The sequence below is a fragment of the Hyaena hyaena genome, unplaced genomic scaffold (genome assembly GCF_003009895.1).
Source record: "Hyaena hyaena isolate Hyena2069 unplaced genomic scaffold, ASM300989v1 scaffold_124, whole genome shotgun sequence".
NCBI lineage: Eukaryota > Metazoa > Chordata > Mammalia > Carnivora > Hyaenidae > Hyaena > Hyaena hyaena.
Genome location: NW_024080755.1, coordinates 1,142,764 through 1,170,070, shown reverse-complemented (window position 1 = coordinate 1,170,070; position 27,307 = coordinate 1,142,764). Strand labels below are relative to the sequence as shown.

Sequence of the window (27,307 nt, the reverse complement as noted above, 5' to 3'; positions counted from 1 at the left end):
GCTAGAACAAACTATCCTAAAATATTTACGGAACCACAAAAGGCCCCGAATAGCCAAAGTAATATTGAAGAAGAAAACCAAAACGGGAGGCATCACCATCCCAGACCTTAGCCTCTGCTACAAAGCTGTCATCATCAAGACAGTATGGTATTGGCACAAAAACAGACACATAGACCAATGGAATAGAATAGAGAACTCAGAATTGGACCCACAAATGTACAGCCGACTAATCTTTGACAAAGCAGGAAAGAGCATCCCATGGAAAAAAGACAGCCTCTTTAACAGATGGTGCTGGGAGAGCTGGACAGCAGCATGCTGAAGAATGAAACTAGATCATTTTCTCACACCATACACAAAAATAAACTCAAAATGGATAAAGGACCTGAACGTGAGACAGGAAACCATCAAAACCCTAGAGGAGAAAGCAGGAAACAACCTCCTTGACCTCCACCGCAGCATTTTCTTACTTGACACATCCCCAGAGGCAAGGGAATCAAGAACAAAAAGGAACTATTGGGACCTCATCAAGATTAAAAGCTTTTTAAATCTAGTAGTGAGAAACAGTGTACTTAAAGTAAGATAACAGGCTAGAACTTAGAATTTAAGAAGAATTGCCTTGATAGCTCTTAACTTTTTAACTCTGTGGTTTTCTTTTTTTTTTCTTTTCTTTATTTGAGAGAGAGAGATGAGAGCAGGAGCCAAGGAGGGACAGAAAGAGAAGGAGAGAGGGTGAATCCTAAACAGGCTCTGAGCTGACAGTGAAGAGCCCAACATGGGGCTTGAGCTCATGAACCATAAGATCATGACCTGAGCTGAAACCAAGAGTCACACTCTTAACAGACTGAGGCACCAGTTGCCCCACTTAGTGGTTTTCAAAGTGTGATTTGGGAACCGCCTTGCATCTCCAAGATCCGTACAGAAGGAGTCTGCCATGTCAAAACGATTCTCATGATAATATAGAAGTGCTGTTTGCCTTTTCAGTCCCATTCTCTCACAAGTACACAGTGGTGTTTTCTAGAAGTTATATGATGTGTGATGACATCACCACCTGGACAGCTGATGGAATGTGAACTTGTGTATTCTTGTATTTAAAAGTGTTATTTTTAATTTCTAATGTGGTAGATGTCTGTATAACCCACATAAACAGTGGGTCTTTGAAGTCCTTAGTAATTTTTTAAATGTGTAGGGGTCCTGTGATCAAAATATTTGAGAACTGCTACTCTATTCTGAAATGTATTTTTACCATTTGTAAAGGAGTTAACCCTATTGCCTCACTTTCTGAGTCAGCATTTTTTTTAATGTTTATTTTTGAGAGAGAGAGATAGAGCACAAGCAGGAAAGGGGCAGAAACAGAGAGAGAGACAGAATCCAAAACAGGCTCCAGGCTCTGTTAGCACAGAGCCCGACGTGGGGCTCAAACTCAGGAACAGTGAGATCATGACCTGAACTGAAGTTGGGCACTCAACCAACTGAGCCAACCAGGCGCCCCTCTCCCCCCTCTTTTTTTAATGTTTATTTTAGAGAGAGAGACTGAACACAAGTGGGGAAGATCTGAGTCAGCTTTAATGAACATTACAGTGTTTTCATTCGATTTATGGTATTTACATCTTGGTATTGTGAGGAGCACAGATCTGAGTGGATCTGTTGCAGTTATGATTGTATCATTGTGATCACAGAAAGCCACTTGAACTTCCTCATCCTTCTTTTCTTCATATGTAAAATAAGACTTATAATGGAATACATTGTTTTGGGTCATGAGCGTCAGGGATGTATGTGAAAGTATTATATAATTTATAGACATGCTAGAAACCAAAAAAATAGTAATCTTTCTATTCTCTTACTCAAAAGTATATGTTGGGGGAGCTGGTAGAGAGGAGTGGGGGTTTGGATTTGAGGACAGTTCTTTTCATGGTTTCCTTTTTTTTTTTTTTTTCAGCTTTATGAAAGCTGAGAATTTTAGTTTTATTTGTCATAGGCTATGGTAAGGGACCTTCACTTTGTGAGTTGTGATGAACATAAAAAGATACGAGATTTATCAGACATGGTCAAGAGGATTACTTTGGTTCCCTGAGCAACTCATCTCATTTGATACTTTATCTCTAGTGCATAGGATATCAGTTAACATTGACTCACCTTTGAGCCACCAGCTGCTGAGCTCTATTATGAGGGGCCTGTGGGCTCTGTGATCACTCTTTTTGTTCCGTGTATATATAAAACTACAGCAGAAAGTTGTGAAACATTTTAGATCTTGATTCTTCTATGCAGAATTAGGAGTTGGGGTAAAAGTTAACATATTGTATTAAGTAGAGGGTATATGGGTCATCAGGGGAGAGGTTTTTATAACGGTGTTTATTGTCCTTATTAGTTTCATAACTGTTCACTGAACTTTTTTCCTTTTTTCTCCTTGCGTGTACAGGAATTAAAATCCTTTTCCAAAGTGTAGATTTGTCAGCATGGTGCACATACAGAATTCCATACACAGAGCAATTCTCCATAGGTTTCCTTAAGTCGGTGTCTCACTATATTCAGTTTTAATATATGCTTCAGTTATAGAAGTTACAAAGCTTAATGACGCAGAGTAGAAAGGTAACACCTAAGGTAGGGAGACATACTGGCTGTTGTTAATTTGTTTCCCTGCACTTGCAAGTTGATAGCCTCTCAAAGAACACAATTTTTAAAAAATCAACTGGTATCACGACTGAAGTCATGGCCATGTGGAACCCAAAATCCAAGGAAGAGAAACAACTTCATACTTGGTGGATGCTGACTCCTGAAACGGTTCTTTGTGGAAGGGAAGGAGTTTGCCCTGTGATAATTTTCTGGGAGATCAGCCTTAAACTAGATAAATAGAAAGCTTAACAGGAAGTATTTCTAGAGCACCTCATTGTGCCTAAGGCTTTATGTGAACTTTCTCATCTAATCTTTATAATAACCTTATAAATGGGTAATAATTATTATCTTACTTTTACAGATGAAGAAACTGAGGCTTTGAGAGTTGAAGTAGCTTGTCCAAGGTCTTAAAGCTAGTAAATGTAAGAACCAAAATTGAAAACCAAGCACTGACTCTAACACCTGTGTAATACTGCTTTAAGCTCCCTTGTCAAAAGGAAGCTGAGGAGTGAGGGAGGAACAATGGTTTTCATTATGTCACATAATCCTTATAATGGCTCTGTGAGGTGGGTGTAATTATCCTTTTTCATGTGAGGAAACTGAGGCTTAAAGTTGGAGTATGCTCAAGGTTATATTACTGGGAAGCAGAAGAATAGAATTCCAAGCCGGGCTGTTCGAGCTCCAGAGTCTGCTCTTAACCCTCTTCTCCAGTAGCTGTCATGTATGTTTCTTTTTTTCAGGCAACTCACAATGTATTTGGGAGGAGGGGGTGGTATGAGGGAGAACTAGAGAGAAACAGGCTAATTACGGGCGTGATAGAAGTGTGTAGAAAGTCCTTTCGGAACACAGGTGAGGAAGCAATAGCAGATGGAGCCGGCACTTTACGGAGAGGAGGGGACTTTGGGGTAGAATTTGAATGGTGAAAAGGAGCTTACCGTGTAGGACTTCTTAGGGCACCACCCTGGTTAGTTAGCAGGCAGTTTCTCGGGAGAGGTGGTATGGCAGTGGTAACTTCGGGAAGCTGGGAGGAGTTTGGTGTGTGAATTGTCTGTGATGTATTATCAGTTGCATTGTCTAAGTAAATTGGAAATTTGAAATGGAGGTTTACTAATAAGAAAATTAAGAGTGGTTTGAACCACTCGTACTTTGCTTTCTTTCCAGCTTACATGGAGTCTCGTGTTAACGTGCCGTAGTTCGCACAGTAGTGTGCGCCAGAGAAGTCACGGCCAGCTGAGGCTTTGTAATGACCCTTCAGTGCAGCGGGGACCGGATTATTTAAAGGAATACTAAGCTGCCTCTGAAGAAGGATTAGCGAAGAAGCATTTTGAAAATGATCACCCCTGCTTTATCTAGTTTACATAGTTGGCTTGGCAGAATTTAAAGCACACTTAGGTTTTCTGGTTCCTAACACGAGAGCCAAGACTGTCAGGCTGAAAGGCAAAACCCACACAGAACTCTCAGTTGGCTCTGGAGCACTGCTCGTTCTGCTCTCTTCCTTAGGCAGGATGCAGTGTTGTCTGTATTCCTGAGCCTGAAACAAGACTGAAGTCTCCCGAGTCTGTACGCACATGTGTGGAAACGGGTGAGATGACATTTGAGCTGACCAGTTAAAGGACATTTCATCTTTAGACGCAGGGTGATGGCATGGAAGTATGATGTTGGTGGAGGAAACAGCAAAAGGAGCTGAATCAGGACATTGATTGTATCTTTAGGGATTCCACGCCAGTTTGATAAGACTCGAACATGGAGAAGGAAGAAAACCAGACTTTGTGTGCGTGTTACGTGTTGGGAGCCCCACTGTTTCACATGTGAGCTCTCTTAAGTCTTTGTAATAGTCCTATGAGGTAGCTTTTTATTTAAAGAAACAGAAGGCTTTTGTTTTGGATTAAAAAAGACTTTTTTTTCTTTAAAGAAGAGGAAACCTGATTTCAGAAACCATAGCCTTCTAAGTAATCCATGAAACCCTGAACCAGGCCAGTGGGGAACACTGAACAAGGGTGGAAGAGACATCTCACCAATACAGTAGAGGAGAATGGAGATGGAACCGATTGGCTGTGAGAAGGGAAAGAGTCAAAGATAACTTCAGGTTTCCAAGTGTCTATGAAATTAGTGGTGCCAGTACGAGAAAATAGGAAAGGAGGAGTGTGATTAAAGAAAAGGTGTCTAATTTACTTCTGTGCATCAATAATTAGAACGTGTAGAAGCAGTAAGAGCAAACGATGTTACGAAAGAAGGTATAAAAGAGAAAGGAGAAAGAGAGAACTGAAGTTCTTTTAGTATACCAAACCTCTTCTAATTCTTCATTAAGGAAGATTTCAAACTTACTCAGACGTTAAGAGAATAGGTCGGCAAGCCCCCATAGTTCGTAGCAGACAGTCCTTAACTTCTGGCCACCTTGGGGCATCACTGCCCTCCTCTGATTATTTTGAAACAAATCTCCTGCAGTTGGGATTGCATGATTCTCATTTTTGTGTTTTTCCCATGACACCTTCCCTCCTTGACAAAGCCTTGTCCAACCTCTGTATTTCTAGAGATAGAAGATGTGCAGTGCATTGAGGTAGCTGTATCTTTGTTTCTGGGGGGCTTTTTGTTGTTGTTGTTGTTGTTTTTTTTTTTTTTACTAGCTCTAATTGTTGGGAAAATTTCCCTCTTATTGAGTTGGAAACCTGAGCAGATTTATTACTTTGGCAAAGACACAGAGCCCATGCTGAAGTCAAGAGTAGATTTAGACCTCAGACTATTTTTACATTGGGTTTGTAGCAAACCCTTTTCCTCTAAAGATCACAGTGTTTGCAAACAGTTTTATTGCTGCCATGTGATGGGGATGTCACCAGCTGGTGCGCAGGGTGCTTGGGGAGCATTCTTGAAGAAATATCTTAGAGAAAAAACATATTTTAGGCATTAAAAAAGATTCGGATCCACATATGAGAAGAAGGCTTGGCTTCTCTTGTAGGTGTAAAATTTAAATACTGCATATTTTAAAAATGTTACCAAAGTAATGTACATTTTTAAATTAAACATGTTTTTTTTAACTTTTACTAAAATACAACTCACCACTTAAAATGTGTACTAATTATAAAATTCACTTCAATGCGTTTTTACAAAGTGAACAGAACACCATTCAGAATAAGCAGCAGAGTATGACCAGCAACGAGGAAGTCCTTCGTATGGCCCCCAGTCACTCCTTCCCTGCTCTCAGCAGAGCTGGCCTGACTTCTGCCACCATTGCTTTGGGGTTGGTTTTCTTTTTTTTAAATCTGTTTTTGAACTTTATATAAATTGGGCCATGCTGGGCGCACTCATTGTTTTTCTAGCTTCCTTATTTAGCCCAACAGTATGTTTGTGAAATTAACCCATGTTATCGTGCGTGGATGTAGTTTGTTCATTATATTTGCTGTGGAGTGTTCACTGTGTGATTGTGCTCAGTTTATCCCTTCTGTGCATCATGGACCATTGGATAGCCCTGTTAGGAGTATCCTTATATATGTCTTGTGGCGAACATTTGTGCACATTGCTATTGGATGTATCCAATCTAGGATATAACAGTAGGTTTGCAGGGTCATAGGTTACACATCTCTTCAGGTTGAGTATATTGCCTCAGAGTTTTCAGAGTAGTTATAATATTCTACACTAGCAGTTTCGTATCTTCAACATTTGGTATTGTCTTTTCATTTCAGTTAACATACATAATTTAAAAATCAGATATGACAGGACTTAGTATGAAAGTTAGCAGTCACTTCCCTAAATCATCTATTTTCCTCACAGAAGTCATACTCTTCTGAATCAACCATTTATAACTTTTTGTTTTTAGCAGGTTTTAAGAGGTGCTGATTAAGAACACAGATTTGGGAGCCTGACTGCTTTGATTCTTATCGTGATTCTTCCTGCTTACTAGCTGTATAGCTTCTGTGTCTCCATTTCGTCATGAGAATTAATTAGAGTACCCATCTCATAGAATTACTGTGAGAATCAGTGTAATGCTTTTTATACAGTAACTACTCAGTAAAGTTAGCTATGCTAATTAATTATGGTGTCACCTCTGTATTGGTCAGTGATATCCTACTGTGGTTCTTGATGTAACAGCTTCAGACATTGTCAGTTGATTGACTTCCTTCTGAGGTAGGTGAGGATTTAGCGAGGGATAGCCTCACTTATCTTCCCTTCTGCCTTTTCCTAATCTAGCTATCTCACTGTTTTCAATTCATTCATTGAACTATGTCCTTATTTATATATAATCAATAACATTTATGTTCTCAGTTATCTTCCTTGACTAGTCTGTATTTACATTGTTACTGTGTCTGATTTTTCTTTATTGCAGAGCTATCTAATGTGCAGCTTTATGTTTCCTTCTCTATATTCTAGTTTTAAAATCTTTGTGCCATTCGAAGCAATATGTCCCTATAACTTGAATTCTTTATTTTTTTTTACCTAATTGCCTTAACCAAGTTTTCAAGATTTAACTGAAAAATGAACCTCTCCCTTCTCATTCCTTCTGCCTGTCTTATCCGTATCCCGTATTTCCTAGAGATCATCTTGGAGCCTTCATCACCCCATTCCAAACCATGCTTGCCTCTTGGCTTGCCACACACCTGTCATCTGGGTTTAGGATATCATTGCTTTCTGGACTTGGATCGACTGTTTTCTGGATCACTTTCTTCTTTCTTGCTTTATGCCCTCATATTACTGGTATTTATTTTCATATAACTTTTTAATAAAGGATGCAGTCTCCAGCAGTCTGTTTTCTTCTGTACCTGTTTCTTTATCTATGTGAAATACAGAAATGATTTGCAAACTGTGCTTCCCCATGTTACTTTGTGGATTAAGCACAGTAACATCTGTGAAACCGTGAGCGTCCTTGCGGGACACCTTCAGGTGAGGTTTGCTGCGTTATTCCGGCTGGGCAGAACTGGGTGGACATCAGATCAACCTCAGGGACTACAGACCAGGAGATACACTTGTGTTCTATTGTGGGCTTAGTTGTTGCCCCCACAATTCATATGTTGAAGCCCCGATCCTCAGCCTAATAGTGTTTGAGGTGGGGCCTTTAAGGAGGTAATTAAGACTAAGGGATTTCATAAGGATGGAACCCTAATGCAATAGGACCAGTGTCTTTATAAGAAGAGGAATAAACATCAGGAGTGTGTGTGCAGAGAGAAAAGCCAGAGAGGATGCAGGAAGAAGGTGCTTGTCTGCAAGCCAAGGACGAGAGGGAGAGAGGCTCACTAGAAACCAAACCTCCTGTCGCCTTAGTGTTGGACTTCTGGCCTCCAGAACTAGGAGAAAATACATCCGTTTTTTAAGCCACCCAGTGTGTGGTATTCTGTTTTGATAGCCCTTGCAGACCAATGAAGTTCCGGTTTTGCCTTCGGTGTGTGGGATTTAAGAGGCCTCCAGGGCTGTGGCCTTGTGTACAGTGTGCTGATGCCTCGTTGGGGGCTGTTGTAAGCGTTAGTGAACAAATAAATGCTTTTAGTCAGTGCCTGATCCATAACTGTTTGATAAATCTTTGTTTTCCATAAGCCTTAAAAGTGGGTGTAAGTTATTTTAACAGAGGTATGTCATTTATGGTTTTATTTCTTATTTAATCAGAGAATTCTAACCAAATGTTTACATATCAAAGCAATGACAAAAGAAATTATTTCTAGGTAAACTGGGTTAGATTTTTCTTAACAGCCTTATTCAGATATAATTCATACTCCATAAAATTCACGTATTTAAAGCTTACATTTCAGTGATATTTAGTAGACTCGCAGATGTGCATGACCGTCACCACAGTCCATTTTAGAAGTTCTATCACCACAAAAAAGAAAACCCCATACCCTTCAGCTACCCTTCTCGTAACTTTCCCCTAAATACAAATGTACTTTCTCTGTAGATTTGATTCTGGATTTTTATATGGATGGAATCATAATTTGTAGCTTTGGGGCTTACTGGCTGCCTCTGTTATTCTTTTGACTGTTTTTTCCTCTCCCCTTTCTCTCCTCCTCTCCTCTCCCCTCCCCTTCCTCTGGCACTCCCATGATGTGTGTGTTGGTGTGCTTAATGGTCTCAGATTTCTCTAAGGCTCAGTTCATTTTTCTTTATTCTTTTTCATCTCTGTTCTTTGGCTTGTGTAACTTTTGTTACTCTAGCTTCAAATTCACTAAGTCTTGTCTTCTGCTAGTTCATATTTACGGTTGAGAGCCCTTTTGGTGAAATTTTTTCTTATCTTTTTTTCCTTGGGGGAGGGGAAGAAAGAGAGAGAGAGGAAGAGAGGGGATGAATGAGAATCTCAAGCAGGCTGCATGTTGTAGGGTTCCATCCCACATCCCACAACCCTTGGGATCATGAGCTGAGCCAAAATCAAGAGTCAAGACACTCAACGGACTAAGCCACCCAGGTTTAGTGTGTTATTCCAGCAGAAAACTGAGTGATAATCAAATCAACCTCAGGGACTATAGACCAGGCTCTGGAGTTACATTTCAAGTGCACTGACATTTTTTATTTCAATTATTCGTTTTCAACCCCAGAATTCCCACTTGGTTCTTTTTTAATAGAATTCCTATATTTATATTGGTAGTCTGTATTTGACGGGACATTGTTAGAATACCTCCCTTTACTTCTTTAATCATGCTGTTAAAAATTTTTGTGAACACATTTCTAATGGCTATTTGGAAGTCTTCTGCTCAGTCCAGTGCCTGGTCATTCTTCTTGGCAGTTTGTGTTGCCCGTTCTGCCTCATGGGTCGTGCTTTCCTGATTCTCTGCAGCTTCACAATTTTTGCTGGAAATCGGATACTTAGATAATCTATTGTAGCAACTTGGAGCACGGGTCCCCCTTTCCCAGGGCTTATTATTTATTTGTTTTTTAGTGATTGCCTGGGTTCTTTTAGTGCCATCTACCCCTCACTCTTGTTCTCAGCAGGGCCCCTGGCATATATCGTTCCCCCAGCTAACCCCGTCGAGTTGTGGCTTCCTTGAAGGAGTAGTTTCTGAGGTCTGGTTTGGTACCTGTTCTGACCTCCCCTGAGATCCCGCCCCCCCCCCCCCCCCCCCCCCCCCCCCCCCCCCCCCCACTGTCTCAGTTCCTGTGACCGGGCAGCCTTTGTTTAGGCTGCATCTGCCCTAAATCCTCAATCTCCCCCCAGGTTGCCTTTCATCACAGCCTCCCTTGTTCTTGAGAGCACACTTATGTCTGAGCATCTCCATGTTCTCTGGTAAATGAAGTCAGTTCCTTGGGAAGAGGTTAGGAGCTTTTTTCAGGCCTGCCTTTCCCCCTCCTGCCCCCTTAGCAAAATCTTTTGAGCCATGGCACTGGAGCTGGGGGTGGGGACAGTGGCCAGCTTCTCCCTGAGTGAGTGACACTCCCACTCCAGGAGCTGGGTGCCAGGTGGGGTAGGGGGTGGCAGCAGCCTGAGGTCCCTTATCCTGGCCTCTCGGCATAGAACCTTCGTGTCACAGGGCAGGGCGAAGACAATCAGGGCTCCAGAACGCTCAGGGCCCTGCGCCCAGGGTGAGCGCCCCGTACCCCAGGTGGGGCGGGTGAGGGACGGGAGCTCCTGGCTCCTGCCTGCACCTGCCCGCGCGCACGCAGGGAGCTCGCCTCCCGGGGCATCCGTGCTGGGCCGCTGAGCACCAGGACCACTGCCGTCCTCCTCGCTCCTCTCGGGAAGGAAGCCCCCTGGGAGCCGAGGCGAGACCTGTTGGCCGCATTCATCTGGAGACCGTCTCTTCCTTGCTGGGCATATTGGAGGTCTTGGCTTAGACACCCCAGACTCTCACTGTCCTTAACCAGATTTCCTGGTCAAGAAAATCTATGAATAGAAGTTCCTTCCTTTGCTGTTTACCTTTAGGGCCACTTCAGGGGCTATGAGTGTTTGGTGTCTGTTTTTATGTTGATAATTTTCATCAGTGTTACTACAGAGTGTGGGTCAGTGCGTCTCTTTGTCCTGTCACTTTATTTTTTTAAGTTAAATTTAATTTTTGAGAGAGAGCGTGTGCGTGCACAGGGAGAGGGCGGGAGAGAAACTAAAGCAGGCTCCGAGAGGCCTGATCTTGTGACCGTGACTGGCGCCGAGTGAGATCGACCTGACCCAAAATCAAGAGGCATTCACTTAACTGACTGAGCCACCCAGGCGCCCCCTGTGCTGACATTTTATTTTTTATTTATTTATTTTTAAAGTTTTTAAAAATGTTTTTTATTTATTTCTGAGAGAGAGAGAGAGCGAGAGAGCAGGGGAGGGGCAGAGAGAGAGGGAGATACAGAATCTGAAGCAGGCTCCGGGTTCTGAGCTAGCTGTCAGCTCAGATGCGAGCCTGATGCGGGGCTCGAACCCATGAACTGTCAGATCATGACCTGAGCCAAAGTTGGACGCTTAACTGACTGAGCCACCCAGGCGGCCCTGTGCTGACATTTTAGAAGTTGCTCTTTCTGGGTTGGTTTTTTAAGGTTTCTACAGGAGGAAGTAGAGTTAGCTTGTACAGAGAACTGGAGTGAGAAAACAGTGACGTTTTTAAGTTGATAGATTAACAGAAGAAAGGCTAATGAATTCTACAGAGGCTAATGCGGCGGGAGGGGAAGGTAAAAATAAGGGGGAGAAGTAACCTGCTTTACCGTTTGGATTTCCTTACTGGTTTGAAATACTTAAAGGTTTGGACTTCAAATTTTGAAAACCAAGTGTCCTTAGAGAATGCAAATGTGTGGATTCTGTTTATTAACTTGGTGAACAAATAGCTTTATCCCAGGGTTTAGCATGTTATTTTTAAATGGAATACATTTTTCTGATTTTAATGTACTTCTGTGTATAAGCACTCAGCACACGCTGCTAGAAGCATTAATAAACCGAATTAGATTTTATTCCATAGAACACTGAAGTCACATACCTGTGGGAATTTTTTTTTTTTGTACTGAATTTTAAGTTTATACATGAGAAGAAAAGTTGATTCATAGAGGAGCTTTGATTTAGCTGGATTATTATATTCAAAGTTGGTTGTGTATATAGTATAGTGATCTTCGTAACATTTCACAGAGTGACAGTCCTGTGTTCTACAGGAGCCGTAAGGCTGTGTGTAAAAACACTCAGTTACAACTTTGTATTAATGTGATAAATTTAATTCATAGTTTTTTTTTCCTTTCAAAATCTGGTGCCAGTTTGAATCAAGTGACTTCAAATGCCAATTTAAGGAGCTAAAGAAGACTTTCTGTTTTCCATCTAGTTCAGAAGCAGGAGAAAAGCACTGAGCATTGTTTGTGTATCTATCTGTCTTTCCCTGAAAAGATTTTCCTTTAATCCTGTTCACTGGGAAACCATAAAACAGTATTTGCCCCCCTCTATCAATATCTTTCAGTATAAACTGTAGTAAGCTGTTATTTTCTAAATGTTTATTTCATTTTTAGCGTTGGGTTTTTATAAATCAGCTCAACACATAGTTGAGTCCTGATGGTGTGTGTGAAGGGTATGTACAAACAGCTGTGAGCAGGTCACATTTGAGATTTCAAAGCACAGCAGTTTAAGTGACTGCAAAATAGTAGAAGCAATGTGTGAGCTCTGCTGTGATCTAGGACCTAAAGCCGATTATGGAAAGTGTTCAGGATTTGACTCGGCTTCGAGAACTAGGGGAAACATCCAGTTGGTTTGAAAGGCCTGAAAGCTGGAAGATGCATAGTATCTTCTGGGTACATGATGTGATGACACTTCCTACATAGGAATGGTTCTCATAGGGGAAAATGCCATTGGGAAGGTTAATTGTGGTGGACCCTGAATGTGAAACCAAGAACTTCTGACTGTTTTTTTGTGTGTGGTCAGTGAGAAGCCATTGAAGCTTTAAGCAGACAAATGCTGTGTCTAGTAACAGAGCATAAGGTGAATTGAAAACTATAGGCTCCCAAGCCCAATTTTCTCTCATTTTCTTTGTCCTTTGCTTAATGGAGGAGTATGAATTGTATTTCGAATTAAAGATTTTAAAGCCTACAGTTCATAACTCACCACAAGCTGCTCCGTGAAAACCCAAGTGTTAAACCGTAAGAACATAGGACCAGCCTAAATGATTCATAGGGAACCGAAGTGTTATGTAATTTGGGCTTTGACAGAGTCCTACTAGCTTGAATTCTGGTACCGCCACCCACCATGTAACAGTGAACAAGTCCTTTAACCTGTGAAGTTCACCGTTCTCATCTGGGGAGGGAAGCTAGTCTGTCAGCCCTCTCAGGATTGTGAGCTGGGAAAGCTTAGCACACTGCCTGGCAAATAGTAAACAATTCTGATGATACCCTTGCCGACACTGATTGTTGTTGATGTTGTTGTGATGAGTAATCATTATCATGTACTAATTACTATCAATTGTATTGTTTCCAGGAAAAAATGCATTCTGAATTTTGATCTTGTGCTGTAGGAACACTCTTCCATCTAGTCCAGAAAGAGTTGCTCTCCTGCTCCACACAAGTTTCAGTTTCAGGGCCTAATGATGATCATCAGATTTTATGGTTCTTTTTTCTAAGTGTCCTGCCTTGTCACCAAGGGCATGCCCAAAACCCAGGGGGGAGGGGGTTCTGGGTGCCACAAAGAAGGTACCATCTGCTGCCAGTCCAGTGTGATAAGCTTTGGATTTACAGGGCACGTGCAGTTGAGGTTTTTCTGTGTGTGTGTGTGTGTGTGTGTGTGTGTGTGTGTGTGTGTGGTTTTCCTACAGATTGGTTTGTTACTACGCTTTATTGTTCAAAAATTTAGACTTATCTTTACTTTTCTCAGGTTTAAGCCATTTTTTCCATTCCAAACCTTGCAAGGATTTGAAGAAGATGAAGACGAGCACATCCACATACAACAGTGGGCACTTACTGAAGGCCGTCTCAAAGTGACGTTATTAGAATGTAGCAGGTATGTTTTTGTTTCCTCGTTGCTACATTTTGGGAAAGTGCAGTGAGAATGTATGCAAGCATATCTGTGTGTGTTCCCCCTTTGTGTTCATTTATATTGTATGATCTATAAATCTTTAATCATGATTTTCATAAAACTAGTCCTGTCCTGCTTGCAAAACATTTAATCCATATTTTAGAAAGTATTCTAATGGAGGGGATAGTTTATTCTTCAGTAATTCCCAGACATTTTAATGCTTGAAGCTCTGGAGGCATATTTCTAACTTACTATTGCAGAGCCGTTTATAGTATAACATTTTTGAGACATTTTGTGATCATTTGAAATACGCTGAAAAGTTGCAAAACCAGACTTAGAAACTCCTGTGATTCTTTTTTTTTTTTTTTAATATAAGCTCTTCTGCACCTTCTTTTTTCCTTTTTTTTTTCTTTTTTTAATATTTTTATTTATTTCTAGGAGAGAGAGAGAGACAGCATGAGCAGGGGAGGGTCAGAGACAGAGGGAGTCACAGACTGAAACAGGCTCCAGGCTCTGAGCCAGCAGTCAGCACAGAGCCCGACGCGGGGCTCGAACCCACGAACCGCGAGATCATGACCTAAGCGAAAGTCGGATGCTTAACCGACTAAGCCACCCAGGCGCCCCGAAACTCCTGTGATTCTTAAAATTTTAGAACTGAAAGGCATCTCAGAAATACTCTTGCCCAGCTTCCTTATTTTGCTTTCCCAGCCCTGTAAGTCTAAGCTGTGTTTATATCTTGCTTAAACTCCTTTCTGCACTAACATCCTTACTTTTTTCCTCAGGCTGGTTACCCATGTAACCACCAGAATGAGCTTTTTAAAATGCAAATCTTCCTGTCACTTCTCTACTTAAAATTCTTTAAGGGCTTCCCTGTTACTCTTAGAATATAGACGCAAATCCTCGCTCTGGCCTGCGTGCTCGCCTCTCGCTTCTTTCTCCTCCCAGCCCCTCACGCATAGTGCCTCAGCCACATGGACCTTCCTAAGGGAAGGGTTTGGCAGATGTTTTCTCTCAAGGGCCGCAGAGTAAATACTTGAGGCTTTGTGATTCGCTGGTCTGTGTTGCATCTGCTCAGCTCAGCCTTGTAGGATGAAAGCAGTCCTGGATAACAGGTAAACAGATGGGCATGGAATGGCTGTGTCCCCATAAAACTCTACATAGGAATTGCATAATTCTCATGTATCACAGCATATTCTTTTGATTTTTTTTTTCCCATTTAAAAATGTAAAAACCACTGGTAGTTTATAGGCAACACAGATACAAGCAGGGGGCTGGACTTAGCCCATGGATCGTAGTTCCTTATTCCCTGCCTTAGATATTGTGAAGTACCAACCTGCTTATGTTGACACCCCACTGTATTCCCGGCTGAAGGCCTTGCCCCATTTTCTGCTCCTGGAAACCAGTCTTCCTTGATCCATTTCAAAGGCTGCCTCTTTAATGTATCTCCTGATCATTTGAAGTATGAGTGTACTGTCCTTATGCTACATTTCTGTGACACTTGTTTATACCACTTATTTGGTACTTATCACTTCTATTTTTATTTCCAGCACATAATAAAAACAAGTGCCTGAGTACAGAGTTCTATTTTGTACCCAGTGTATTTGTGTCCTTGCTAATAGTTAGGTTAATTTTGAGTATAGTGGGAATAACCTAAGTATCATTTTGTTTTACCTTGGAGTGATTCAGTATTGTACATTGTTATGTCAGGAAGTCGGGCTGAAAAGGATTTTTTTTTAATCAAAGAAAGACTAAAAATGCTGTAGATTTTATAAAAGGGACTGCAGCATACAGTGAAATGACATACATAAAATCACGACTCTACACAAGTCTAAATTTTAAGCGGCTAAACTAATATGGTATAGTGAGCATGAGTATTAAATACGTAATTAAAATTTGGGCTTGTTCTATTAACATTTGGAAGGACATTTTTCAAGTGGTCTGTGTCTAATTTTTCTTGTAGATTTACATTTCTTACAGATTCAGAATCATAACATTGGTTTACTTTTTCCAAAATAATCATAGCAGCTTTGAAACATAGGAATTTTTAAGAACTAGTTCTTTCACTTTAATGTTGCCGGTGGGGTTATGGATTGATTATGTCTGTTGGTTGTGGCTCCTTAACCACTAGCTGTTGGTGCCACCTTTGCTCACCATTCTTGTGCTTTACCTGAGACGCTGCTTGCTTAAAGCCTTGCCTTCAGCCTCGAATCAAAGATTTCATGAAGGCACTGAGAAAGTGTAGTCAGGCATCGCTGAGGTCATGTTAGATTGAGATATGTGATACAGAGAAAGGCGTTACAATTTGAGTATTTGTATCCTACTTTATTTTAATAAAGAACAAGCTGTATAATGACTCTCTGAAAGAACATGCAAGAAGCCAGTGATCTTACGGGGTATGGGAGTGGGAGGACCGGATTGATGACGGCCGGGGTGAAGGTGAGAGGTAAACTTTTCACTATACATTTTTTTTATATCATTTGATTTTTGTTACTATATCACTGGTCAAAAAATTAAAAAATCAGGACCAGTATTTCTAGAGATTTGATATGGAAGACATGGATATAGTTATTTAACTCTCAGGATTCTAGAAGTTGAAGGGGAAAGCAGGGACAATAGCCTGTTTTTAAGTGTCTCCTGTTACATTGCCATCACCCTCCCCCAGGTGGCCGCTTAATCCTGGGCAGAAACGCACTATCTAAAGTGTTTTCCAGCCACTATCTTTATAAACCCAATCAAGTAAAGTTATCTAGTGTTGTGGTGCTTTGTTATTTTCACACAGTGTAAGGATTACTTAAAATTGTTTATGAAGGAAAAAATAAATTACTGTCTTCTACTCATCGCTGCCTTTTTGTCTTTGACTTCTAAATATTGTTTTCATATTCTTCTCATTAAAATCTTACATTGTTTTTCTTCTAAACTTTTTTCTTAGTATAAAAAGTAGAACTCTCAGGTCAGATAGCTTCCATGTTTTGTAGGATTCAAACTAAAGAGGATGTATTCCTGCAGTCTGAGTATTTGTATTTTAATCATTTTTCCTGCTCCTGAATGTAAACTCATCTTGTGTGATATATTGTAAACTCTGAAGCAGAAAGCAAGTGAGACTGTAGAGAAAGTGGAAGAAAAAAATAAAAGCCATTTTATCGGGGAGGAAGGACAGAAAAATGCTTATATTTCAATTTTGCAAACGTCAAAGCTTAAGACTCCTAAACCATGACTGTTTCAGTTAGTGATCAGTGAAAAAGGTTTGGAGCAAATAGAAGAAAATTATCAAATCAAATTTTTAAGAGAGCATAAACATTTAAAATTAAAACATTTCTGGGGCACCTGAGTGGCTCAGTCACTTAAGCGTCTGACTTCAGCTCAGTCATGATATCAGTGGTTCCTGAGCTTGAGCACCATGTCGGGCTCTTTCATGAGTTCGAGACCCATTTTGGGCTCTCTGCTGTCAGCACAGAGCCTGCTCAGATCCTTTGTCTCGCTCTCTCTCTCTGCTCCTCCTCCACTTGTTATCTCTCTCTCGCTCTCTCGCTCTCACTCTCTCAAAACTAAACAAAGAAACTTAAACCTTTCTGTGGACCATTTGTATGTGCATAAAATTATTTTGAATTAGCAGGCTGTCATGAGTTAAAGTTTCCAAGGTTTTTAGCATGTAGACATGCATATTCACATTTCTGTTGCTCGAAAGAGACCTACATTGTTTAAGTTGTTATAATGTCATATGTACATTTATTATTGTTCATAGCTTTAGCTTAATATTCTTATAAGAGTTTATTTCTTAGGTTTTTTTAGAACTTGACCTTGAATCTGGTAAAAATAATATAACTTTAGTAATTCTTTCCCAAGTCCATAAAATAGAACATCAAAGTCATTATCCCCCAGACAACCATAGTTCTGTATGAGATTTTTATTTTTTTAATTATTTTTTCTATTTAAAAATTTTTTATTTTTTAAATTATCTATTTTGAAATAATGGCTGTTTTGTGAGAACTTATTTTATTTTGATGTAACTTCAGACCTACAGAAGTCTATGTGAAGATTTTTATCAAACTACCTGTTGTAAGGGTTTAATCATACATTTTGCCAATAAGGAAACAAATTAGAAGTATCTGTAGGAAAATTTTACTGAAGATGTTGGAATTATACAACTGGAAACTTTATGCTTTGAAGGCAACAGGAAATGGAGGTAACACGGACTTTTGATTTAGAAAGTGCTGTGTTCATATCCTTGCCATGTGCTCTCAGGGGGAGAGTGCACTCAGGGGAGTTGCACTCCACAGAATGGTGGCAAGGAGATGGGTACAGAAATCACGGCGCTTCCCACATAGTAAGCCTTTGGTAGATGGAGCCTCTGTTATTATGCCTGAATATAATCCTAGTATTTATCAAGAAGGAAACAAATCTTGAAATAAAAGTGTACTCTTTGCAAATTTGTTGTAAGAACTGGAATTTGAATTTTATTACTTTATTTTTTTAAATGTTTTTATTATTTGGGGGAGAGGCACGTGCGTGTGTGCGAGGGATGGGCAGAAAGAAATGGGAGAGAGAGAGAGAGAGAATGAGTCCCTGAGTCCCTGACATGGGATTCACATTCACAAACCATGAGATTATGGCCTGAACTGAAATCAGGAGTCTGATGCTTAATTGACTGAGCCACCCAGGCATCCCTGAATTTTATTACTTTAACAGTTTTAGGTCTCACACTGTAAAGGAAAGTTCTTTTCAAATTATCTGAAATGTAGTTTTGAATTTCCCAATTAAAACCTTGGGGGCAGAAACACAAGTTTGTTTGTAAAAATTGGTGCTAACACTTTCCGTCAGAATTTTAAAAACCATTCATTCTGAATTTTTTTTTGCATTGACTAAAGCTGACTTTTTGAAACCACGGATGAATTAAATTTCTATATTTGTAACACTATTAGAAGGCTAAATTATTTCACATTAGTTTTGCAGTCATATTGCTTTTTAGATTTATAGTTTATAAGTTATTTTCCATCTTAAAGGGTTTGAGGTATTTTGCAAACAAAATATTTGCCATGTGCATTTAAATAGATAAGTTATATCAAAAACAACTGTATAGAGAAGAAAAGATCAGTTTTCTGGCAGTGAAGGAAACTTGATGGATTACTTAGCTCTTATTTTCTGGTATACTGTGCATGTTTTTCGGGGGTAAAGAAACTCTGGCACCAGATTCTAGGAGGGTTTTGTCATCTACATTTTTGTGTTAAAAGACAGTGATGTAGTGGATACATTTTCTTTTCGTTGGCTGGTTTTATCAACCAGTTAGTCACGTTTTAAACAAACTAAGATTATAGTTGGTGAAGGCAAAACTATGAAGTTTTATTGTGTGAGTTCTGTACTCCAAAGTGGGATATTTAGGATAACCTGTCCCTAATTATAGATAGGAGATTCTAATTAAGGTCAGTTCTTCACTGAGTCACACTGTTCTAAAGTCTGTATTTTGTCAGCAGCTTCTAACGTGTTGTTTTGTTTTACTGGGTTCCAAAAATACATCATTTAAAATTTTTTCAAGTGTTAACACAAAGACAAAACACCACAGCAGTTGACATTGTACTCTATTGCCAGAGTCTTCGCTTATTCCCCAATTATCTATTCCTAGCATGGATTCATGGATTCCTATTTCTTTCTTAACTGGCCTTAATTATTTTGGTGCCTGAATTGTCCCAGGTGTGGCCTCTAGGAGCCCGGCTCCGTATGCTGCTGCTGACAAAATTCTGTCTTTTTTTTCTTCTTTTTTAAGGACTTTATCACTTTGTGATATGACAGCTCTTCTAAGTTCATTTTGTTTGTTCTCTGTCGCAGTCCTAGAATCAGCTATTTTTCCAAAGAGCCCTAGTTTCTTTTAGTAGAAAAATGATACTAAAGAATCAATGTCTGAGTGTTGAGTGTATTAATTGCTACTCATGAATAATCATAGGCCCCTTTAGCAGACAGTTAGGAAATACATCTGTGTATAGACATTTATACATATGATACATACAACACATACATAATTTAGAAATCATGAATTCACCCAGTACTTCGAATTCCAGTTCATTCTCACAGGACTATTCCTGGTCTCCGTTCTTCACCCTTTCATATTTTTGTCCCTTGAGCCCTGGCTCCCAGTAACATCAGCCATTTACCCATTTGCTCAATTCTATATAATACATCTCGGATAGTTTCAGAATTGCTTTGTCCATACAAATAGAAGACATACTTATGAAAAGGAATTCAGGATTTATTTGCAGTTCTCTTCCTGCTCTATCCAAGAACAAGGGCATGTTGTCAAGTACTATATTCGTAAATTAGGTTAATTTTCCCCTTTCGGTGTGTTATGTTACTCATTTGAAATCTACTTGGGTTTATTTTTTTTCCTCTTTGTTTTCAGTTTCAGTCTGCCTCCCTCCCACCCCTGCCTTTCCATCTTTACTGATTCTTATTTTAATATGTACAGCATTAACTTGCTTCTAAAATCCAAAACAATACAAAAACGTATACAGACAGTCCTTACTCAGGACAGAACTATGTTAACCAAAACCTTGCATATCAGAGCAGTGGGAAGCGGGGACACTCTTCTTCCATGAGGTAGCTCAGAGCAAGGACTGCCTGTATGTACAGTCATTCCGATCTTCTGTATCTTTACTGATTTTTGTGGTCTAGTTCTATCAATTACTGAATGTAAAATATATTTAAATTTTCAAGGATGACTATGAATTTATCTCTTTTTTGTAGTTTTATTATTAGGTGCATATGTCTTCTTGCTATATTGACCCTTGCTATATATGGACCGTCTCTGCCATTTACACTTAATGTAATGATTAAGTTGTATTTAGGTCAATCATTTTGCCATTTGTTTTTTTACCTCATCTGGTTTGGGGTTGTTGTTTTGTTTTGCTCCTCTGCCCTTTCTATTCTTACTGTTTTATGAATCAAATATTTTTAGAACTTGACGCAGACCTTTAATTTGTCAAAAACACAGTATCTATAGAAAGCACAATAAAGTGAAGCATTATTATAAAGGAGATATGCTTGTATTAGGGAGGTAGCTTCAAGGTGACTTTTTGATGTCCACATTACATATATAGCAAAATGTTTAGTTCTTCTGTAGAGAAGGCTGTTAACATTATGGAATTTGAAATTCATTTACAAGATGAGTTGTTTTAGAAATTACAGCCACAAAGTATTTCTAGCTTGCATTGGTTGGCAATCCTTCATTTGTGTTAGTATTGTTTGATTCTGTTCATTTGGTTATTTTTTACTCTAGCGTTAACTGGTTTTTTGTTTTAATTTTTTATTGTTTGTTTATATTTGAGAGAGAAAGAGAGTGCAAGCAGGGAAGGGGCAGAGAGATGGAGACAGAATCTGAAGCAGTCTCCAGGGTCCTAGCCACCAGCTATCAGCACAGAGCCTAATGCAGGGCTCGAACTCCTGAGCAGTGAGGTCATGACCTGAGCTGAAGTTGGACCCTTAACTGACTGAGTGACCCAGGCGCCCCAAGTGTTAACTGTTTTTAGTTGTGGGTTTTTTTTTTTTTAATCTTTCTGGAGCACCTGGGTGGCCCAGTCGGCTAAGCTTCTGACTTTGGCTCAGGTCATATGATTTCATGGTTCCTGAGTTCGAGCCACACCTCGGGCTCTGTGCTGACAGCTCAGAGTCTGGAGCCTGCTTTGGATTCTGTCTCCCTCCCTCTCTTTCTGCCCATGCCCTTCTCTCTCTCTCTCTCTCTCTCTCTCTCTCTCTCTCTGTCAAAAATAAACAAACAATAAAATCTCTTTAAAAAAACTTTCTGAAACAAGGCTAAATATTAACTTTATTTCTTGAGTAGTTGATAAATGGGTGTTCTTAAATTATCTGCATTTACTTGTTTGATACTGTATCTTTTTTAAAAAGGGAAAATGTGTAGTTAAATTTGAAGATATTTTTTGGAGCATGACTCTGGAAATACTTATATTGATATTAATAGTATTTGTTATCTGTAATATATAATAGGCACTTAGCATTCATTAGTTCCAGCCCTCAGATATCTTATATTAGTATTATTCTATCTGTTTTTCTAGATGATAAATTGAGATCTGTATGTTACTTGGGTACCGCATCCTGGCTAGAATTTGAATCTAGGTTTGTCTGACTCCAAAGTGTCTCATTCTTTCTATTTTCTTTATAGCTTAAAAAATGTTATCAATGAAAAATCTGGTTCTGAAATTTTCCATACTATGTTGGAAGTATACAAATTTTGGATTCGAGGGCAAGTCATTATTTTTTAAATGTTACCTTTTCAAGAACTTGTACTAATTCTTGTTGGTACAGAATTGTGTACTAATAATGAAGTATCATTTAGATGAAGACTGAAATCTTTCCTTCCTGGAAGGAGAGGTCAGAGGAAATTAGCTCAAATATGAGAATTAAAATTTGTGTGAATGCTGTTGAAAGATGGAAGGAATTTCTTGGAACTATTGCTGGATATTATTCCTAGAGGTCTGTATACATCTGTAACTATAAAGGTTTGTGAATTTGACAGAACGCACGAAACGAATCCAATTCCTGTAGAGATCTTGAAACTATACTGTATTTATTAGCTGCTGAAGTTCCTCTAGGGGGGAAAAAAGATATTTTCTTAGTTTCTTTACATTTCTCTAGGGTAGAGTTAAATAATCCTCACTGTAATTAGGTTGCTTTTAACTAGAAGCTGACTTTACAGAAGATTCCAAATTTGGAATTTATCTTTTCTTCCTCCACTTCCTCTTCCCTAAGGTTATTGTGTCAGAAGATAGTATTGTTCCTTTTATAACTGTATATATTTGCTGCCATTTCATATAGCAAACATAGCTGTTTTAATTCCTCTGATGTCTGGATTGTAAAGAAATTTAAGAAAATGAAGTAGGAACTAGCTGACCTAAAACCAAAGCTCTGTTTTAAAATGCCACACTCCAGAATGTTTTAAATGTAATGTTGGGTATGCTATTTACTTATATATAATACCTTCAACAAAAATGAAGTAAACTGTAAAATGAATTGTGGTGAGAAAATAGAATTCAAAAGAATATTATGTGTTTGAACTTTTCCTCTCCTTGCTCCATCGTGCCATAACCGTCACTCACTGATTCTAGTATTTTTTCATTTATAGATGGGACTCACGATTTTAACCAAAAGATAACTGCCCCCCACTTTCTGTCAAAATTTCTTGAATTCATTCATCTCAATTTATGTAGCCCAGACTTTCATTCACTGGCTGTGTGATCTTGGATAAATTACCCAACTTCTCTGTGCCTCAGTTTTTTAATCTGTGAATTAGGGTAATAATAGTACCTGTCTCATAATTTTAAAAATTAGTGAAATAATAAACATAGAAGCTTTTAGAACAGACCTACAGTGATTGTTAGCTGCCGCCACCGCTCCCAGTTCTGTCGCTACTACTGTTACTCTGTGTCCACACGGAGGTGAACACAGAAGAGTGAGGAGTCCAGTGCCTGTACTCCAGAAACTTACAATGTAGCTGGGACTAACAGACTAATAGCCAAGTAAACAAGCCAACTACACAGGCCGTCTTACTTGAAATGAGGCTTAGAGAATAAGTACTATAGAAATTTGGTGCAAGGAAAAAGTGTTTTGGAGATGAAAGTGCTATGGAAAACTTCATGGATAAAAGGTGTATCTTCCAAGCCTGGCAGGCAGATGGGTAGTAGATTTGAGTAAAAGCGCCAGTAAGATAACATACGTGATTAGAAAAAGAGCCAATAAGATAACGTAGCTGATTGGGAAAAGAACCAATAGGACAAAAGTGAGAATTTGTGAAGTATTTTCAGGGGCCTATCTGAGGGAAATATAGATATTTTTATGAAAAATCAGGGCCAAATTTTCCAGCAAAAGAAGTCCAAGATAGTTATCCTTTAATCAGAGGGAAGTTATGGAAGGTGTCTGAAGGTGACGTTAAGAAACAATTGCGTTGGGGCGCCTGGGTGGCTCAGTCCGTTAAGCTTTAGCTCAGATCATGATCTCACGGTTCGTGGGTTCGAGCCCCACGTCGGGCTCTGTGCTGACTGCCAGCTCAGAGCCCGGAGCCTGTCTTCGGATTCTGTGACTCCCTCTTTTTCTGACCCTCCCCTGCTCAGGCGCGCATGCGCGCTCTCTCTCTCTCTCAAAAATAAATAAAACATTTAAAAAAATTTTTTTTAAAAGAAAAGAAACACTTGCATTAAGAAGATTGCTATTTATAAGGTAGATTGCAGAGAGAGAGAGAGAGAGAGAGGTTGAAGCCCCAGAGACTAAGTAGTGTTACAGGTTAAAGATGATGAGGTCCACACTTGAAAGAGCTGTATTTGTAGGGACAAAAAGTAAAGGACAAATAGAATAGTTAGGATAGGGTTTCGTGAGTGGCTGAATACATGGATTCAGGCAGGGGAGCCAAAGCACTGTTAAGGATTTGAGTAGAATTATGGTATCATTGACTTTGATTTGGTCAGCAAGTATTGATTATTTTCTAGATACCGGAGGTTATAAAGAACAAGACGTAGACAGCTTCTACCTTTTAGGACGAGTGGGAGTAATGTGTGTGTTTCAGAAGGAGAGGAATGTGAGTTTATACATCTTTAGCAGTAGGGCATGGTTAGATTTCCATGTAGAAAAGTGTTCTGTAAACTTGGGATTTTAGAAGCAAAGCAAGAGAAAGACAAGGACTGGACATTAGGTTTGGAGGTCTTTGTCACTGACAAGAGAGTTGAGTTCTAAGTAGGATGGTTTTGAGGGGAAGTGAGGAAGTAGTATAGGCAGGTAAACACATCTAGGAGGAAGTCAGGTAAGTTTGATTCTTTTCACAACGGGTGAGTTGATATTTGACTCCCTACCAGTGCAAGACCTCTTTCAAATTAAGCTTAATCATTAAAAAAAAAAAAAAAGTTTTTTTGTTTTTCACTTTTGCTGTTAAAATGAGGTCCTTATAGAAGGGTGGGCGCATTGGGAATTACTTTCCTTTCCTTTTGGTCTTGAGTTCTATAAATTCTGTCTCTTTTTGATAGGTGGTGGTTGTGTTTATAATTAACATGAGGTGCAGTAAACCTTTACCTTTAAAAAAAATAAACCTTTTGAACTTGGAAAGAACTAGAGCTAATAATAGTTCTGTCAAGGGACAGAGGGGTTTGAAGGTAATTTCCTTTGCCATTTTGTTCAACAATATGGACTCTTCCTTCCCCCTTTCCAAGTAGTATAGTAAAAAGCTTTTGTACCATTTCTTGCTTACTCATCATCTGTTGAGTGTTCATTTGACTCAAAATATATTAGCCAGTGATTATTTCTACTTGTTTCTGGTGATCACATAATTCGAATGGAAAGCCTTTGTTTAAGTCAAGATTGCATCGTATGTGCATAGGATATAGAATGAAAATTGTTTTAATGTTTTTTAAATGTTCTGCCTCAGCTAAAGCAAATGCTTTCTACATTCACCTAACTTGGCTGGTACTTTTGTTTCCAGTAACTTCCAGGAAAATTTCCAAGATTTCCAGGAAATCCTTCCTGGCATGGCTCCAGAAATTTACATGTTTTTCCGAATCTCGAGATACCAGTCAAGAAATCTGGAAAATGGGGGAAAACGTTATAATTCTTCTGCAAGAATTAAAGCTTAATATTCAAAATAGAGGCATTACTGATTGAAGGAATCCAGAGTACACATCAAAAGCAGGCACAGGAAACGCTGACAGAGGAATTATGGCGTGGAGACCAGACACGGAGCTTGTAAAGCGGAGCAGCCGTGGTCTGAGCAGCCAGTCTTGGGTGTAGCTTTTGCCCCGTCTATAACTGGGAATCATTCTTGCCAACAAATATTAATACGTTTGTGTCAAACAGTATACTTTATACAAACCCTAAGGAATTATATCTTCTTTTCCCCAAGAAATAACAAGTTTTCTAAGCAAAATAAATTCTTAATTGACACTATGACACATGTTCTGTTAACTTTTCTGGGAGAAACTAAAGTTAGTCTGTTAGAGTACTAGTAATGTTTGCTGGCTTTTTCTAATATTTGAATATTCACTGTAGGCTACAGTTCTTTGTAAAGTGCTTTAATGGAAGAAGATGTGAACGTAGCATGTTCTGATTTAGAGTCAGAAACTGATCTAAAATCAGAATTAATAAAAGCAGTGTCCATTTCAGTGGCGAAACCAGATCAAACAAAATATTTTCATTATTAAAAAAAAGTTTTCTGAAGCAAAATGTACCCTAAACATCCAACCTGAAAGTGGTTTTGGAAGTACTTTTAACAGTTGGACCGGTTGATAGCAATGCAAAATGAAAGTTTTTTGTCCAGAATATTTGTCACAAAACAAAGTTTAAGATTATCAGGGCAGTTTGGGGCACCTGAGTGGCTCAGTCAGTTAGCGGGACTCTTGCTCAGGTTGTGAGTTCTAGCCCCACACCAGGCTCCGCATTGACAGCATGGAGCCTGCCTTGTGCTTTCTCTTTCCCTCTCTCTCCCTCAGAATGCCTTGTGCTTTCTCTTTCCCTCTCTCTCCCTCAGAATGAATGAATGAATGAACGAACGAACGAATGAACGAATGAACGAACACCTTAAAAAAATGGTCAGGGCTGTTAATGTTTCGTGCACCTTCAAAAGTCATTGTTAAGAAAAACTATTGAATGTTAAATATTTGTGGTATTTCAGAATTTGATACAATTTTCATTTGGAATATATTTTGTTTCAAGGCACCCTTTCAATATTTTCTGTTCTTGAATATCAGGTAAAAATCATGTTTATATTCTATTGAAATATGTAATCTTGTCACAACATATTGATTCATAGTAATGATAAACCAAGTATTTATTATCATATCTTTTTGCAACAAATGTTTAAAGCCTTTGTGTAACCCCACTGATTTACTATTTATTGTTATGATCATGCATTATTTTTTTCTTTAATCAGTTTTATTAAGCTATAATTCATATACTATACAGTCCATTCATGTAGAGTGTACGATTTAGTGTGTTTGAGGGTTGTGCAACCATCAGCACAATCCAATTCTAGAACATTTTTGTCCCTCCTAAAGAAACCCCATACACATTGGGAGTCAGTCCCTATTCCCCCCAGTCCTCCTCCCCCAGCCCCAGGTAACCACTAATCTATTTTCTGCCTCTGCATTTGCTGAATCATACAGTATAGTGTCTTTTGTGACTGGCTTCTTTGACTTAGTATCTTTTCAACGTTCATTCATATTGTGGCACATATCATTACTTAATTTCCTCTTCTTGCCAAATATTTCATTGTGTATATGTACTACATTTTATTTACCTCTCCTTAGTTGATAGGTCTGTGAGTTGTTTTCATATTTTGATTATTATGAATAATCCTGCTGTGAACATTCATGTTAAGTTTCTGTGTGAATGTATGATTTTATTTCCCAGGAATGGAATTGTTGGGTCATATGTTAACTTTTTTAAGGAGCTGAAAAACTGTTTTTGAAAGTGGCTGTGCCATTTTACATCCCGTCCAGCAAAGTGTAATGATTCATTTCTCTACATCCTCACCAGTACTTGTTACTGTCTCCTTTTTTTATCAGCCACTTAGTGAGTGAAGTGGCATCTCACTGTGGTGACGGTTTGCACGTCCCTGGTGGCTAATGGTGTTGAGCCGATTTTCATGTGCTTAGTGGCTACTTGCAGATCTTCTTTGGAAAAATGTCCAATTTTAAATTGGGTTATACTAGACCCTTATGAGATACACAGTTTGCAAATATTTCCTCCCATTCTGTAAATTGTCTCCTCACTTACTTGGTCATGGCCTTTGAAGCACAAAAATTTTAATTTCATCGAAGGCTCTTTTTTTTTTTTTTTTTTTTTTTTTTTTTT

General features: G+C 39.1%; 1 protein-coding gene across 1 annotated transcript in view; it reads left to right on the top strand.

Annotated features, from left to right (window-relative positions):
* The window catches only part of PDZD8 (PDZ domain containing 8), a 93,955-nt gene that overhangs the window by 15,241 nt on the left and 51,407 nt on the right, over nt 1-27,307 (top strand). Inside the window, exon 2 of the mRNA XM_039237345.1 lies at nt 13,337-13,462. Coding sequence (XP_039093276.1) covers nt 13,337-13,462 — 126 coding nt within the window. The remainder of the gene's footprint in view (nt 1-13,336; nt 13,463-27,307) is intronic.